Source organism: Eubalaena glacialis, chromosome 12, assembly GCF_028564815.1.
Source record: "Eubalaena glacialis isolate mEubGla1 chromosome 12, mEubGla1.1.hap2.+ XY, whole genome shotgun sequence".
Taxonomy (NCBI): domain Eukaryota; kingdom Metazoa; phylum Chordata; class Mammalia; order Artiodactyla; family Balaenidae; genus Eubalaena; species Eubalaena glacialis.
This window is the reverse complement of record NC_083727.1, coordinates 104,946,819-104,962,299: the sequence shown is the minus strand read 5'-3', so window position 1 is coordinate 104,962,299 and position 15,481 is coordinate 104,946,819. Positions and strand designations below refer to the sequence as shown.

General features: G+C 36.0%; 1 protein-coding gene across 4 annotated transcripts in view; it reads right to left on the bottom strand.

Annotated features, from left to right (window-relative positions):
• DOP1A (DOP1 leucine zipper like protein A) overlaps positions 1 to 15,481 on the bottom strand; it is a 109,870-nt gene that overhangs the window by 17,557 nt on the left and 76,832 nt on the right. For all 4 annotated transcript variants that reach the window (XM_061207539.1, XM_061207541.1, XM_061207538.1 and 1 more), the window contains exons 18-25: positions 15,010 to 15,269; positions 11,475 to 13,464; positions 10,521 to 10,632; positions 10,232 to 10,414; positions 8,695 to 8,820; positions 4,027 to 4,161; positions 1,354 to 1,409; positions 94 to 198 (exon numbers count right to left, since the gene is read on the bottom strand). In XM_061207539.1, coding sequence (XP_061063522.1) covers positions 94 to 198; positions 1,354 to 1,409; positions 4,027 to 4,161; positions 8,695 to 8,820; positions 10,232 to 10,414; positions 10,521 to 10,632; positions 11,475 to 13,464; positions 15,010 to 15,269 — 2,967 coding nt within the window. The remainder of the gene's footprint in view (positions 1 to 93; positions 199 to 1,353; positions 1,410 to 4,026; positions 4,162 to 8,694; positions 8,821 to 10,231; positions 10,415 to 10,520; positions 10,633 to 11,474; positions 13,465 to 15,009; positions 15,270 to 15,481) is intronic.

Sequence of the window (15,481 nt, the reverse complement as noted above, 5' to 3'; positions counted from 1 at the left end):
GGTCACACAGTCACCCAAAACATGTTATTCAGCAATCAGACAATGAACATTATTCTTTTATTTGAAATCATATTTTTAAGTGAAATTGCTTACCCAAGTATAAGAAACTGCCCTGGCGCTGGAAGGCTCAATTGTATGGAGTCTTTCAGAAGTATCAACAATGATGCCCAGCTATCCACTAAATTGGGCACTGGAATTCTGCAAGATAAACATAGCTTCTATATATAGAGAAAGCCAACATCAACTTTAATTTTTCCTATATTTCCCCAGTCTTTACCATATTTTCCTACTACTTTCTTTGAAACATTTCCTGAATTTTTATAGACTGTGATAGAACATTTCTAAAAGTTTTATATTTTCTACTAATATTATATATAAAAAGAAAACCAAGCACACTGAAAATATCCAATGTAAATTATTAGTCTAGAAATTCTGCTGTATAGAAATACCAATTTTTAATCACATGGACTCTCAAAAGTAAAATACAACTGCAATAAATCTCAGTTTAATTACTGCCATCATAGTTACCTACTCAATCCTATTCTCTCCACATCTCTCTTATATTGGCTCTTTTTCCTTCACCTATGAGTCTCTATCTCATCTAAGGGAGAGCCGTCAATCTATCCTGAATATCAATCATCTCTAGAGAAATTAAGATTATTACCTTTGTTTCTGGCTGACCTTAACCCTAACTCCTCTCTATGTATCTAAATTCAGCTTTTAGGCAGTCCTTGCTCTAAATCACAACCAGTTTAACCTAACTTTATAAATGTTAATCATAGATCACAAACTGTTGCCAAGCTTGATGATTAAAATGGAAACTACCCTATAAGGGAGGATTAAGATTCAGGTTCTTAAGTAAGAAGTTTATCAAAACTCAAATCAACTAACTTCTGTTCAGTTGTCAGTTAAATGCAAAACTGGAATACCACAAAAAGAAGATATTTTCATATCATCATTCCTACCATTAAAAATAGATTAGATTACCATGTGTTCTCCTATATCAAAATAATGGATTTAGTGGCAGTAGGCATGGTTTCAAGAGTAGGATGTAGCTTTTCATTCATATTTAAATGATTTTCTTACAAGTCAGTGTTTTAATGTCCAGTGTATCTTTAATACACTTAGGTGTTTATGTTCGTAGGATATGCATGACTGGGTCATTAAGACACCAATGACCTTTATTAGTATAGCCGTAAACAATGTTTTTCTGTTTCTACTATTAGTCCTTTTAGTTTTAGAAGGAAAAAAATAAGCAACTTCTTGAAAGAATTCAGGTGCTTTTCTCCTATATTTCCTAACTTTTATACATTGCTAAATGAAATGAGGAGGGATCCACATCAGTTATCTTACCTTTGAATATAAGCATAGAAAAACTGAAGCATGCAGACTTCCAGAGAAAGATGTTTCTATAAACAAAAGAAATCAGTTTTATAGTGAAGAAAAATGCTGCCTTTCCTTTTCATAGTTGCAACTACTCTGTATTTTACTGCCAATTTTAAATTAAAAAATGAAAAGCAAACAAAATCAAACACTAAGTTATCATAAAAACCACGCAGCTCTCTTCCATGTAGTAGGGAAAACACAAAACAAAAGCTATTTAAAAAGTTGAAAATGGACAGAAGAAATCAAACAACACTATTTTTATTTTAATCAGCCTATGCTTGGCTGGGGTTATCAGAATTCGGTTGAAATTTTTTATGAAATGGGAATTTAAATCTATTTTACCACACGTTTCTGTTAAATTAGTGTAGTTGTCCCAAATTTGAACTAACTCCTAACAGCCTAAAATGTAATCTTTAACTAAAGGTAGTGCTGAGTGTAACATATAATAAAAAGAACACACCTGTCCTTAAAAACCAGTAATTGGCAAGAAAATAATACTGATGTCCACTGAAATTTACCAATTCGTTACTTTTTAGTATGAACTATTCCCTTGAAAACTTCCCCTTTTACCATATAAAGAAAAATTCAGAATTTAGTATATTGAGAGCAGGGGGCGCAGCAGTTGAGAGGTGTAGAATTTGCTCTTATTTGTTTTTATATCCTTCACACTTAGCCCAATATCTCGGGCACAAGTAGATGCTCAAAATATTATGCTGAATTGAGCTTTCACATGCAAATTTAAAATCCTATCACAAATGCCCCAGAGGTGATTTCAGAACAGTAAGGAAATTGTTAAAAAGTTAATAAGAGGATCAATCTTCAAAACATACAAGCAACTCATGCAGCTCAATATCAAAAAAACAAACAACCCAATCCAAAAATGGGCAGGAGACCTAAAGAGACATTTCTCCAAAGAAGATATACAGATTGCCAACAAACACATGAAAGAATGCTCAACATCATTAAACATTAGAGAAATGCAAATCAAAACTACAATGAGATATCATCTCACACCAGTCAGAATGGCCATCATCAAAAAATCTACAAACAATACATGCTGGAGAGGGTGTGGAGAAAAGGGAACCCTCTTGCACTGTTGGTGGGAATGTAAATTGATACAGCCACTATGGAGAACAGTATGGAGGTTCCTTAAAAAACTAAAAATAGAACTACTATACGACCCGGCAATCCCACTACTGGGCATATACCCTGAGAAAACCATCATTCAAAAAGAGTCATGTACCAAAATGTTCATTGCAGCTCTATTTACAATAGCCAGGACATGGAAGCAACCTAAGTGTCCATCAACAGATGAATGGATAAAGAAGATGTGGCACATATATACAATGGAATATTACTCAGCCATAAAAAGGAATGAAACTGAGTTATTTGTAGTGAGGTGGATGGACCTAGAGACTGTCATACAGAGTGAAGTAAGTCAGAAAGAGAAAAACAAATACCATATGCTAACACATATATATGGAATCTAAAAAAAAGAAAAAAAAATGATCAGAAGAACCTAGGGGCAAGACGGGAATAAAGACGCAGACGTAGAGAATGGACTTGAGGATATGGGGAGGGGGAAGGGTAAGCTGGCACAAAGTGAGAGAGTGGCATGGACATATATACACTACCAAATGTAAAATAGCTAGCTAGTGGGAAGCAGCCGCATAGCACAGGGAGATCAGCTCAGTGCTTTGTGACCACCTAGAGGGGTGGGATAGGGAGGGTGGGAGGGAGGGAGATGCAAGGGGGAAGAGATATGGGGACGTATGTATAACTGATTCACTTTGTTATAAAGCAGAAACTCATACACCATTGTAAAGCAATTATATTCCAATAAAGATGTTAAAAAAATAAAATAAAATAAAATAAAAATAAACTCACAGTAGAAAAAAAAAGTTAATAAGGACACTGGCTATTCACACACACAAGTAGTACATCTTCAGGCAATAGAAAAAATAATTTAATATTTTCAGATATGTGTAATAATTCTTTTAAGGAAGTGATTAGGTCTATTTTGCCTTGGCTTAAAATCTAAAATCTAATGTAAATATTTTTTAAGAAAATAGGACCTCTTAGTGTTGCTGGAACAAAGAGTTTTATGTCTGCCTAACTAGAGACAATGCACTGTGAATGTACAGACTTCGTTATTCATTTTTTGGTAGCCCTTGCAAAGCACAGTTTGTACATGGTCAAGAAATGACACTGACTAGAACTAAGGTTATGGCAAAATGTGGGGAGTTTACAGACTTGAGACATTCATTCTGAAGAGAATGTAGTAAGAAGCTGTGAAAAAGGCAACAACTGAGGTAAACAGCCCTTGGGCTCTGGCTTCTGTGCTCTTCCTTTACATGACCAGGAAAATTTCACCTAAGAATTTGGTCACACAGCTCCTAACTGCCTTAGATGTACATATGGAGAGCTATGAGCAGTGAACTGCTCTTCACTGGCCACAGGGATGATCACAGCAGCAAGTCACTGCAGATATTGAGAATTGTTTTTATTAGGGTGATTCGAGGAACACATGCAGTCATTTCTGCAATCCTTTTAAATAAGAGGATGTACTGTACAAAAAATATCTAACCTGCCAGGGTCATTTCTGAAATACAACTGTAAACAAATCAAAGTTCTTCTTACCTTGTCCTTGGCTATGGCTGGGGGTTGCTTTAAAACTTCTTTCACAGTCTGTATGACAGTTTCTGCTCTCATGACACTGATTGAACGAACCAGTTCTACTAGTAAAAGCTGTTCTTCACTGGCTGCAGGAATAACCTGGAGAACACATCATTGTATTCACTTATGTACATGTATATTTAAGTCTTTCAAGACAAATCACAGAATTAAGAGAATATTTTATGGCCTCTTCTTTAGGTAAAATTTCTTTTTTTATCAGTATAATACCTGTATATCATTTCAAAAAATCAAGTAGGACAAGAAGCCTTTTAAGACAAAATAGCAGTGCCCTCGCACTTCTCATGCCGCAAAGCAACAATGCTCAACTCTTAGCTCTTTTCTATCATTTCTGAGTAATATACACTGTTATTACTTTTCCTACTTCACAATATTTTCTTTAATTTTACACATCATCTACTGACTTCCTACTTTAGAAGACAAAGGTTTAGCTCTCTTACACTTTTCTCCCTATCCTCCCAATGTAGTTACATCATAACTTCATTTGAATCAACATCTAGGGTTCACATGACTACTTACGGTTATGCTGTGTATTATCACTGCATGTCTTTTCTTGTACGACTTTTTGTTTTCCCTAGAGTTAAATTGTTTTCTTTTGCCTATCTTTAAAATAGTTTTCATTATTCATTCCAATGATAAGGTTCAACGAGTCTAGATTAATAAAATAATTTGCCTCAAAGAAATATAATTGTTTTTAATTTAATTTAATTTTTTTAAGGATTTCCACAAAGAAACACTGGATATGATGAACTACGTATGCGCTTTCATTCATTTCAGAGTTGTTTACGATATGGAGAATTATTTATGCATATTTTGTATATAAATTTCCTCTTTTCACTAAAATCATGATAAAAAAATAAAGATGTATGAATAATTGTATATCAACCAGCAGATGGATGAAATAAATGAATATACATCAATGGAAAGGAATACAATGCCTGTATTCATAATATTTTATATGTAAATGTGTTTAAAAATCTGATAGTATATACAAGAAAACATGGTTATCATTAAGGAGTATGACTTCAGTTGGATTTTTCTACCTTTATTAAAAAAAACTTCCTTAATTGTCACAATGTGTTTAATAGAAGTGTGTGTGCACACACACGTGCATTTGTGTTTGCACTATTTTTGTTTGATTGGTTTTCTCTATCACATGTTCATCTACAAACATGCCAAAGAGGGTAAATGTCCTGTAATTGCGTATTCAAAAACATCAGATAATTAATCTCTCTACCTTCTACTTGGGTTGGTACTCTCTAGGCTTGCTATACAGTATCATCTTGATATCTCTCCTGTGACCATCAGTCTTAAAGATTCCCTTTCCTTTTCTTCTGTGTTGGAACTCCTATTTCTTGGATCCCATGTTGCCTTCTTTCTTGTTTTTTTCCTCCTCTGGTGGAGATACATCTTACAGTAGCTGAGAAAGGGTGAATTGATCACAATTTTTTTGTTTTTTTTGAGAAATTTCATGGTCAAAACTCACTTGAGTGACAGTTTGGCTCGGTTAGAATTATAGACTGAAACTAATTTTCCCATCATAATTTCTAGTGCTGCTGTTGACAAGTCTTATCATTATTCCATTGAATATGACCAGTATTTTCTCTTTAGAAGATTGTCAGATCTCCTTTTTATCTTCAGTGTTTTGAAATTACTTGCTGATCTTTGTGTGGATGGATTTCTTTTTATAGTGCCTACAGAAACTCATTTCCTTCATTTCTGCAGAATTTCCTTGTACTATTTCTTAGATACTTTTTTCCCCTCATTTTTTCTATTCCTTCTTTCTTCAAAAAGATATTGAGCCTCTGGTATCATTTCCCTAATTTTTAAATCTCCTTTCACCTATTTTCCATATCTCTAAATTTACATTCTATATTTGGTATTTATCTACTTTCACTTTCCAACCCTTATAACTGATTTTGTTTTGCTTCTGCTATAAAAATTTTTAACATTCAAGATAATTTAAAAATTTTGCAATAGTCTTTCTTATAATCTCTTCTTATTTCATGGATGCAATATGGTTTTACCTCTTGAAGGACATTACTATTATTTACATTTTCTTCTGTTACCTGCAGTGTTTCTTTTGACTTTCTCTATTTAGTTGTTTCGGTATTTGTCTAATTTTTTGACTTTCTTCATATGACTTGGCTCTCTATCAATTTTAAATGTGAATAATAATAATATAACTATATATATATATATATATATATTTACAGAGTGCTTATTAAGTGCTGTGCATTGGTAAGTGCCATATATATTTTTTTCCTTCTTCCCTTCCTCCCTCTCTCTCTCTCTCACTTTCTTTCTGATTCTCACAACCCCATGAAGTAGTATTGCTACCCTGAAGAAATCATATAGTTAGTGAGTGGAGAAGTCAATATTTGAACCCCCGAGATCTGGTTTCAAAGTCTGCGCTCTTAACAACTATGCTACTATTGCCTTTCAAAAAGAAAGTAAAACATGATGGGAACTCAAGCATTTGTGTGCAGGACTACTGGATAGGTGGGCCTTCCTGTGTGGTGATAGCAGCCTAGTTTGTTTTTGCTAGGAGACTCAAAAACTTCATTAGCTATAGATCTTTTTTCTTGGTCACGTCATTTTCCTAGAGAGGAATCCTCCAAACTCCTACCTGAGGGACATAATAGCTTCCTGCCATCTCACTGGGGTGAGGGTGACTCCCATTTTTCAAAATGTAGACTTTTGAATGCTGGTTTCAGCATGAAGTCTAATTTCTACTTGTGTCAACCTTATGCCCTTGGGTCAAGAGCCCCTCTTTTTTTTTTTAAATTAATTATTTTTGGTTGCGTTGGGTCTTTGTTGCTGCGAGCAGGCTTTCTCTAGTTGTGGTGAGCGGGGGCTACTCTTCGTTGCGGTGCACGGGCTTCTCATTGCAGTGACTTCTCTTGTTGTGGAGCACGGGCTCTAGGCGTGTGGGTATCAGTAGTTGTGGTGCGTGGGCTCAGTAGTTGTGGCTCGTGGGCTCTAGAGTACAGGCTCAGTAGTTGTAGCGCATGGGTTTAGTTGCTCTGCAGCATGTGGGATCTTTCCGGACCAGGGCTCGAACCCATGTCCCCTGCATTGGCAGGTGGATTCTTAACCACTGCACCACCAGGTAAGCCCAAGAGCCTCTCTTGATAAACTCTTCACATAGTAAACTTGACTCCAGTCTCCTGATGGGGTAGGGTAAGAGAAGTGGGTGGGTGGTTGGTTGCTTGGGTTGGGAAAAAGGGATCTATAAACTCTCAATCAGTCCTCCAGATTTCAGCCCCATCCTAACTCTCTGCCTTTAAGAAGTACCTGATACTTCTACTTCCAGAAACTGTCTATAGTTTTACAGCGGGAATTGATCCCCTTCTTGCAGCAACTTAGTAGAGCAGAGAAGCTGATATTGATATCCAAGTCAATTACAACTCAGACGTGTTTTTCATCTTGCAAAATTTTGTTGACTCTTATTTTTTTGTGGTGACCTCTCCCAATTTTTTTGTCATTGTGGGTTTTGCCATTTAAAATTTTTTTACTCTCATTTTTGGGAAGAAAGCAGAGAAAAATGCATGTGTTCAATATGCCATGTTAAACCACATGTGCTTGACTGATTTTAAATAGTCTAGGATCTCAGTTCTGTCCAATGTAATGTCTACTACTGAATCCTCACATGCAAAATGTCATATAAGTGGGAATGTTTATTTTTATTACTTTAGAAATGTCAGCCTATATGTAATGTGAAATCAGCACAAAAATAACAGATTAGAAACCTTTAGCTGGACAAATCATGTATCTTATGGGAACATAAATTATTTAATAGCCTTAGTATTCTAATGAGTTAGTATTTATATCCAATATAGAACACATTTTTGAGCTTTTTTTTTCAGATTAAAAAAAATTTATCTATTAATTTCATTTATTTTTGGCCGCGTCGGGTCTTAGTGGCAGCACGTGGGATCTTTTTGTTGCCGCACGCAGACTTCTCTCTAGTTGTGGCGCGTGGGTTTCTCTCTAGTCGTGGTGCACGGGCTCCAGAGCATGTGGGCTCTGTAGTTGCGGCATATGGGCTCTCTGGCTGTGGTGCACGGGCTTAGTTGCTCCACGGCATGTGAGATCTTAGTTCCCCAACCAGGGATCGAACCCGCATCCCGTGCATTGGAAGGTGGATTCTTAACCACTGGACCCCCAGTGAAGTCCTAGAACACTTTTTTGAGCTTTCAAACCCACAAAGCAACAAAATTTTCACATACATAATCCAAAGACAACATATGAATTACATTTAGAAATAATTTAAGCAGTCACATTGTAATGAAAAACTAGTCAAGATGAAAATTTCTCTCCACATTCTTGCTCTGTGCCCTGAATGACTATCATTTAAAAAACACATTGTATTATATTACCATTTCTATGTAAAATACAGCTACAGTTTTAATATATTAATTACTTGTCTTCACATAAAATATCTTTTATATTTATTTAAGAAATTTAGGCAATATATCATTATCTAAACCTGTACACAAACTTGTTGCCTTTCCACCACCCACCCTATCCCAGCCCCACTGCAACTAATGGAGAATTAAAAATCAGCATGTGCTCACCATATGTTTACCAAATGAAAAGACAAACACATACCTTGGTCCTAGTGGTGGTTTTGTTCTGTCTTCTTTCATTCCATACAAAGGCGATGGCAGCCATAAAGTGAACACCATGATTCATTGAAATGGGCCCCAATAATTCTAGGATCTGCTGTCTCAAGTTCTAAAAAAATTTAAGCAAATGACAAGTGAATTAAAAATTATGGAAGCATTAATAACTGGACTGCACTTTTAGTTTTTCTTGAAATAATATACAGAACTTGTATGTTTTACTACCTAAATAATGGTAGAGGAAACTTTAATAGTGTTAAGAGATGCAACCATGGTCATTTTAATTCAAAAGGAAAAAAAAAAACCCTATAATAGTTTAATCCAAACATCAGGACTTAAATAAAATTTTCTAATGATTTCTACCCTTCCCCCGCAGTGCCCAGTGTGCTCCCATGACTCCCAGATCTAGGAAGTCAGGTCTAGGAGCAAGATTAGGTAATTGAGGGATAATCAATTTGACAACCTGCCATAGCATAACATGTTTTTAAACATTCACATAATTTCCCTCTAAATATAAAGTAGAAAATTTGCAAAATACCTAAGAGTATAAGAAGAAAAACACTTTTTTTAAATCAACCATTAACCTCATCATCCTAAGATAATCACTATTAACACGTGAATTTTCTTTATTCCTTTTTCTGCAGATAAATTTTTTTTTACATAATTAGAAATACAATATTTAATTATGTGACATCCCTGTTTCACTAAACTTTTAAGCACTTTCCATCCACTAAGAATTCTTCAAAACCACGACATTAGTGGCTACATAACGTAACACTGAACAGATAATTTATTTAACCATTCCCTTATTGTTTAGGATCTCTTTTCTGCCATTAAATAAGGCTATAATAAATATTTTATGTATATATTTACATAATTTTGATTACCTTAGAATTCATTACTAAAGTAGATTACTAGGTCAAAGACTATGAAACTTAAAGATCTCTGTACATATTGCTAAACTGTTTTCCAGGAGAGATTTGCGTATTAAAATGTCAGCTTGAAATGTCCTAAAAAAAGGAACAAAGTTATAACATGTATGAATGAACCTCAAAAATATTATGTCACATGAAAGAAGCTAGATACAAAAGACCAAATAATGTATAATTCCATTTACAGGAAATGGCCAGAAAAAGCAAATCGATGTACAGAGAAAACAGATGAGTGGTTGACTGTGGTTAAGGATGGGAACCGAGGGGCTGCAGATGGGCATGAGGCATCTTTCTGTGGTGAGGGGGTATGCTCAAACATTAGAGTGTGGTGACAGTACTACAGCTCTGTAAATTTACTAAAAAACAAAACAAAAACAAAAACAAACATTGAATTATATATGCTTAAAAAGGGTGAATTTTGTGTTATGTCATTTCAATAAAACGGTTAAAAAATTACTTGATAACTAATTACACAATCCATGCAGAGTATCATAAATACTACTCAAATTATTCACAAATTCAGAACATAATCTTTGGGAGAATCCTCAAATAGCCTCTTGAGCACCAAAGATGAAGTGTGAATTATCTAACCTTTGTGGCTCCAAGATTAATAGTGGTAACAGAGGCGGATGCAGCAATGGTTATCTTTTCCGAAGAATCGGCCTGATGCAGTACGCTCCAAAGCAGTGTCACAGAGGACATGATCATGTGAAGGATCGAGAGGATTCCACTGCGGGCTTCGAACAGGTGTTTCTGGTCTACATTGACCAAAAGCTATTAAAGTTGGGGGAAGAAAACATATCACTTCCTGAGGTTTACAAATGGGACTTATTAGGCCTCATAGTCTTTAAAAAGCAGTCAAATATTTGTGCAGTCTTACTTGGTGATACTGTGTAGTAGGGTCCAACAAACAGTAGTGGATAATGGCTGTGATCCCTTCCAAAAGGGTAAGAATCATATCTGGTGGAATAATTGATGCCATCCACAGAGGCCTGAAATAAAATGTATCCATGTGAACACAAGTTCTGTGAAAGAGAAGTTCGTGTTTTATCAGTAGTAAATGTCTAGCATGTGACAGGCACACAGTAAGTGCTCAATAAATATTATATAAGTAAATAACTAAATGAATAAATTAGGAGCTTTTATATCCTCATCTAATAAAATAAGTGAGTCACATTAAATGTACTAAAGTTCTTTTTGGATAATAAATTCTATACAAAATAAATACAGCCAGTAAATCTCTAGCAACCATGTAATGGCAGGCATATCAATATTAAAGGATACAGGCAGTTTTCTTATATTTTATATCTAGTACCTGAGATTATACAGGAGATAAACCAGACACTAGTCTATTAAACATCTGGATAATTCTGACAGATTAATTTTGAACATGGCCTGGGGATACAGATAAAATTCGCCACCAAACTATGAAAATCCTAAACGAGAAGTAAAATCAGATGGGAAAAGAATTATTTGTAATTTTAAATTAATTTTAGTGTGAAATTAATTTGCACTTAGATAAACATATCAGATAAAACCAGGGAAACCTTTGCTGAGCTTTCTATTACTTTTGCCAGCTCCGTTAAGAGCATCAAAATTAATTTCAGCTCTTAGGAGAAAAGAGTCCTGTTTATATATTCCTTCTGTTTTCCATTCCTGATTCTTTTGTTGATACTCTTCCTCAATGTTCTTCTTTATGAAAATAAGATACTGTTTGTAACCTAATGATAACCACTAATTTACTTTCCCAAATTGCAACTGACTTACTAGATGATTAAGCAGTAATATATGTAAAAAAATGTTAATAATGACAAAATTAAAAATCAACCCTTACCTACTATCAGATAATCCTGTTTCATATTTGTACTGTTGAATTAGGTTATCTAGATTTCTGCAAAGCTGTAGTGTCACAGAAACAACCACTCTCTGTAGAACTTTTCCCATGTAAGGCAGAGTAGATGTGATTAAACCAATCCATTGTGGGTGCATCTTACAAGCACAGTGTTGATGTAAAGCTCGTATCACCGCACAGAGGAACATGCCTTGAGATGTGATTGGCTGGGCATGCAAATACTGAAGAGAAGTCATGGGCTGATGGGGATTGATGTGTTCCAGATCAGATACCACAAAATCAAAACCTGTTTCATTCTCTTCAGGGATAGTCATTACCCTGTGTTCTAGAACAATGAGCCTCTGAAGCACTTTAAGAAGCTGTGACTGGAGTGTGCTGCCATTGTCAAATTCATCTTCTGAGAAATTGATCAGGCTGTCCTCTGAGAAACCTTCTTCCACAGCAACCACGTTCTTACCTGCCATCTTTTCACTGTGCCATTTCTGTGCACTAAAGATAGATGACAGCAAACAGTGAAGAATCACTTTCTGAACTTTGCACTTAGATAACATATCAGAGATGAAACTAGGGAAACCTTTTGCAGAGCTTTCTATGACTTTTGCCAGCTCAGTAAAGAGGAGTGTCAAAATTTCGATGCTCATCATCTGCATGTTTCGATTGCCTATTAAATCTTGTGACGTGACCTTGACATGAGTTGGGTAATGGCTACGCATATAATATAAGCAGAGGGAAATAAGGATTTCTATGTACATAGAACTCCGGAAGTTATGATTCGAGTCCACAGGAATGTGACTATAAAAATCTTTGCCCATAACAGAAATCCGGTGTCTGGCCAATAGATTCTGAAGCAGAGACAACTGAGGAGTATATGCATTATTTACACTAGTGGTTGAAATGGCATTTACAAAAGCAATGGGGTTAGTTTTCAAGATGGCCTTGATGGCAGAAAAAGCATACAGAGTCCTTGATGAATCATACAACTGGAGATACAAAAGCACATGTTGATAGAGTGGATGGATGTTGAAATTGGGAGATTTCCGTGATCCTGGAGAACCCATGTCACTCTCAATTTCAGAAATTTCTCCCTCTCCACAGCTATACCAGTTCTCTAAATCCAGACCATCACTAAAGAAAACACTGGTTTGTTTGAGTTTTTCATTTGAAGTTTTTTTCTTGTCATCATCCTTTTTTCTGGCAAGTTTTACTTTAGGTTTTGCTCCTGGTTGTTTACCTGACTCCTTAACAATTGTTTCTTTCTCTGAGACCTTTTCTGATAATTTTTCTTTGAAGCTGAACTGAATACTACTGTGACTTCTCTGTCTAGATCTGGTTTCTGTAGAAGCAACAGCAGAGTCATGGAAAATCTGTGTGGTTCCTGAAATACAAGGTGAGGAGCTATTTCTGGAGATTCCATTTGGCACACACTCACAGCCTTCCTCTGCAGACACAGACAAAAACTGAGAATTTTCGTTACTCGGCAAAGCAGTCTGACTCTGCTGAGCGGACTGATCTTCACTTTGAATCACTTCCTCGCATGGATCTACATCATTGTCCTTTGGGGGCATATCTTCCATTTCTAACTGAGATGGCGCTGATGCAGATTCTGCTTCGAGGCCACTTACGACTTTACATATCAGGTCAAAGACCACCTGCTGAACATCATCATCTGGGGAGCCTGCATTTGGCACCTGGGAATCCTCTTGTGCATTCCCGTTTTCAGGATCAACTTCGTAACTCAAGTTGTCCCCAGCAGAGGACTGAGAACATCCAGAGTCAGAACTCTGAAGTATTTCTATCTGTTGGTCTGGAAGATCAAAATCAGACACAACCATTGGAATTGTCTCACTGCTGGTACTTAGAAGGGACAGTCTGTCACTTAATGGATTAACAGTAAGACTGAAGTTCTCTATTTCATCCATGGTAAGCGTCTTTTCACCATTTCCTTTCGATGCAATGAGTTGTACTTGGCTTACTGGCATATGAGAAAAAGAGTGAAGGAAAAATATAAAATATATTAAAATAACTGAAATGTAGACTGAACAAGATTTTTAATCATTACTTTCATTACCTCCTTATATTTTCCTATTAAAATATTTGTTAATATGCTAGACTTTTTAAGTTAGAAAATTATGTAGATGACCACTAACTAGAATTTAATAGACAATTCAATACTAGAAGGCCTATTATTCAACTGTATTAAACAAAACAGCACATTTAACAGATAAAATATAAAACTTTGCCCTTATCCCCAAATACGACATCTTTTTAAAATCATTTCGTATATAGTTAATAAATACATAATCTTCTTGATTTTAATAAAATTCAGCAAGCATTTATGAATTATCTAGTTTGAGTAAGGCCCTAAACCAGGAGAGGAGGGTGAGGGAAGGAAAAGACATCACTGTTCTCTCTAAGAAGTTTAAAACTAGCAGGGCATCACAAACATCCATTTCGGTACTTTTTGGGGGACATTCTTTTAGAGAGGCTTAGTTCCATGCAAGCAGTGCAAAATCAGATGCTTCAAATTCAGGAAAAGCATCATGACACCACAGGTGAGGTCTGAGAATGGTCTTAGAGGACAGATGAGAATTCAGCTGACAGGCAGGAGCTATGGCAGGCAAAGCACTAACACAAGAGTTCTGGCAATAAGCAGGGTAGAGCATGTTCTTAGAAGATTCAGGGGAAGTAGTGGAAAGGTAGTTAGAGAAAGGAACCAAGGCTCTGTAGAAACACACTGAAGATGAAGTAGGAGCATGACAGTTTAGTTCTAGCTTCACTGCTTACCAGCTGTGGGACTTTGAGAAAGCCACAGCCTTCTAAGCATCAGCTTCCTGCTCGGTCAAATGACCTTTGATTACTGACCTCACAGGATTATTTGACAAGAGATACAAATGAAATATTGAGTCTTTTTTCCCTAAGGTATAATAATCCAAGGGGGCCATTATCAGTGTATTATTACAGAGGGTATCATTTGACAATTTGTGAAGTGTGGACTTTATTCTAGCAATAGAGAATATTTATCAAACACTTACACTAGTCTCTGCACTAAACATGTCACAAACATTACTATATCTAACATTCACAATGAAGCCTTGAGAGGTGGGTATTATCATTCTTATTTTACTGATGAGGAAAATGATGCATGAAATATAAACGTGCATTATAAGCTTACTAAAGATTCCCAGTGAAGTATCTACAGAGCCTTGCAGGGCCAGGATTATAAACTCTAAAGGTTATTTGTTAATACTGAAGAATGTTTCTGACCAGAGCTGGGCCGAGTCCTCCCTTGAAAGAAGCGACTGATTACAGAGATCCAAGTCCCCTGTGATGGTCACTGATAAGGCACATACTGACACAGCCCACGTGAGCACTGCTAGTGCATGCGGAGGGGAGAACATCAGCCCATGGAGAAATTCTCACGTTTGGTTCTCCTGACAATCACTGTTGTGTTCGCCTTTCATTTTATTTTAATAATTTAATTCTAAATAAAGCTGTTCTACTTCCGTGTGATATTCACCATTATTGCAGGAAAAGTTTTGCATGAAATGCTTGTCATTCTCTTCTCCGGGGTAACAGGGGGCCTTATTCCAATACCGTTCTGCTTGTACCCGCTGCACTGAAACCCTCTGAGTTTTGGGATGAAGCAAGAGCAGTAGCAGTGGTTCCAAAACTCTTGCAATATCATGTCTTTGCAGGACTTGGTTCAGCCAGGCTTGTCCCACAGAGCTGGTGGAACCATCGAGACTGTTAAGGCTATCTAACATGATGAACAGTGACCTACAATAAACACCAATAATTAAAACAAAGAGCAAAATACCTACTTTAATTGTAACACTCTAATTTTTCTAAAATTAACATTACTATAAGTTGTGTTTCTTGCTTTGAATTAACTATTTTAAAGTAATCATACTTCAGAATAACTTTTGACCACAGCATTTTAATAATCTTAATCCCCAGTCTCAGTAGATACAATAAGAAAGGAGAAATAG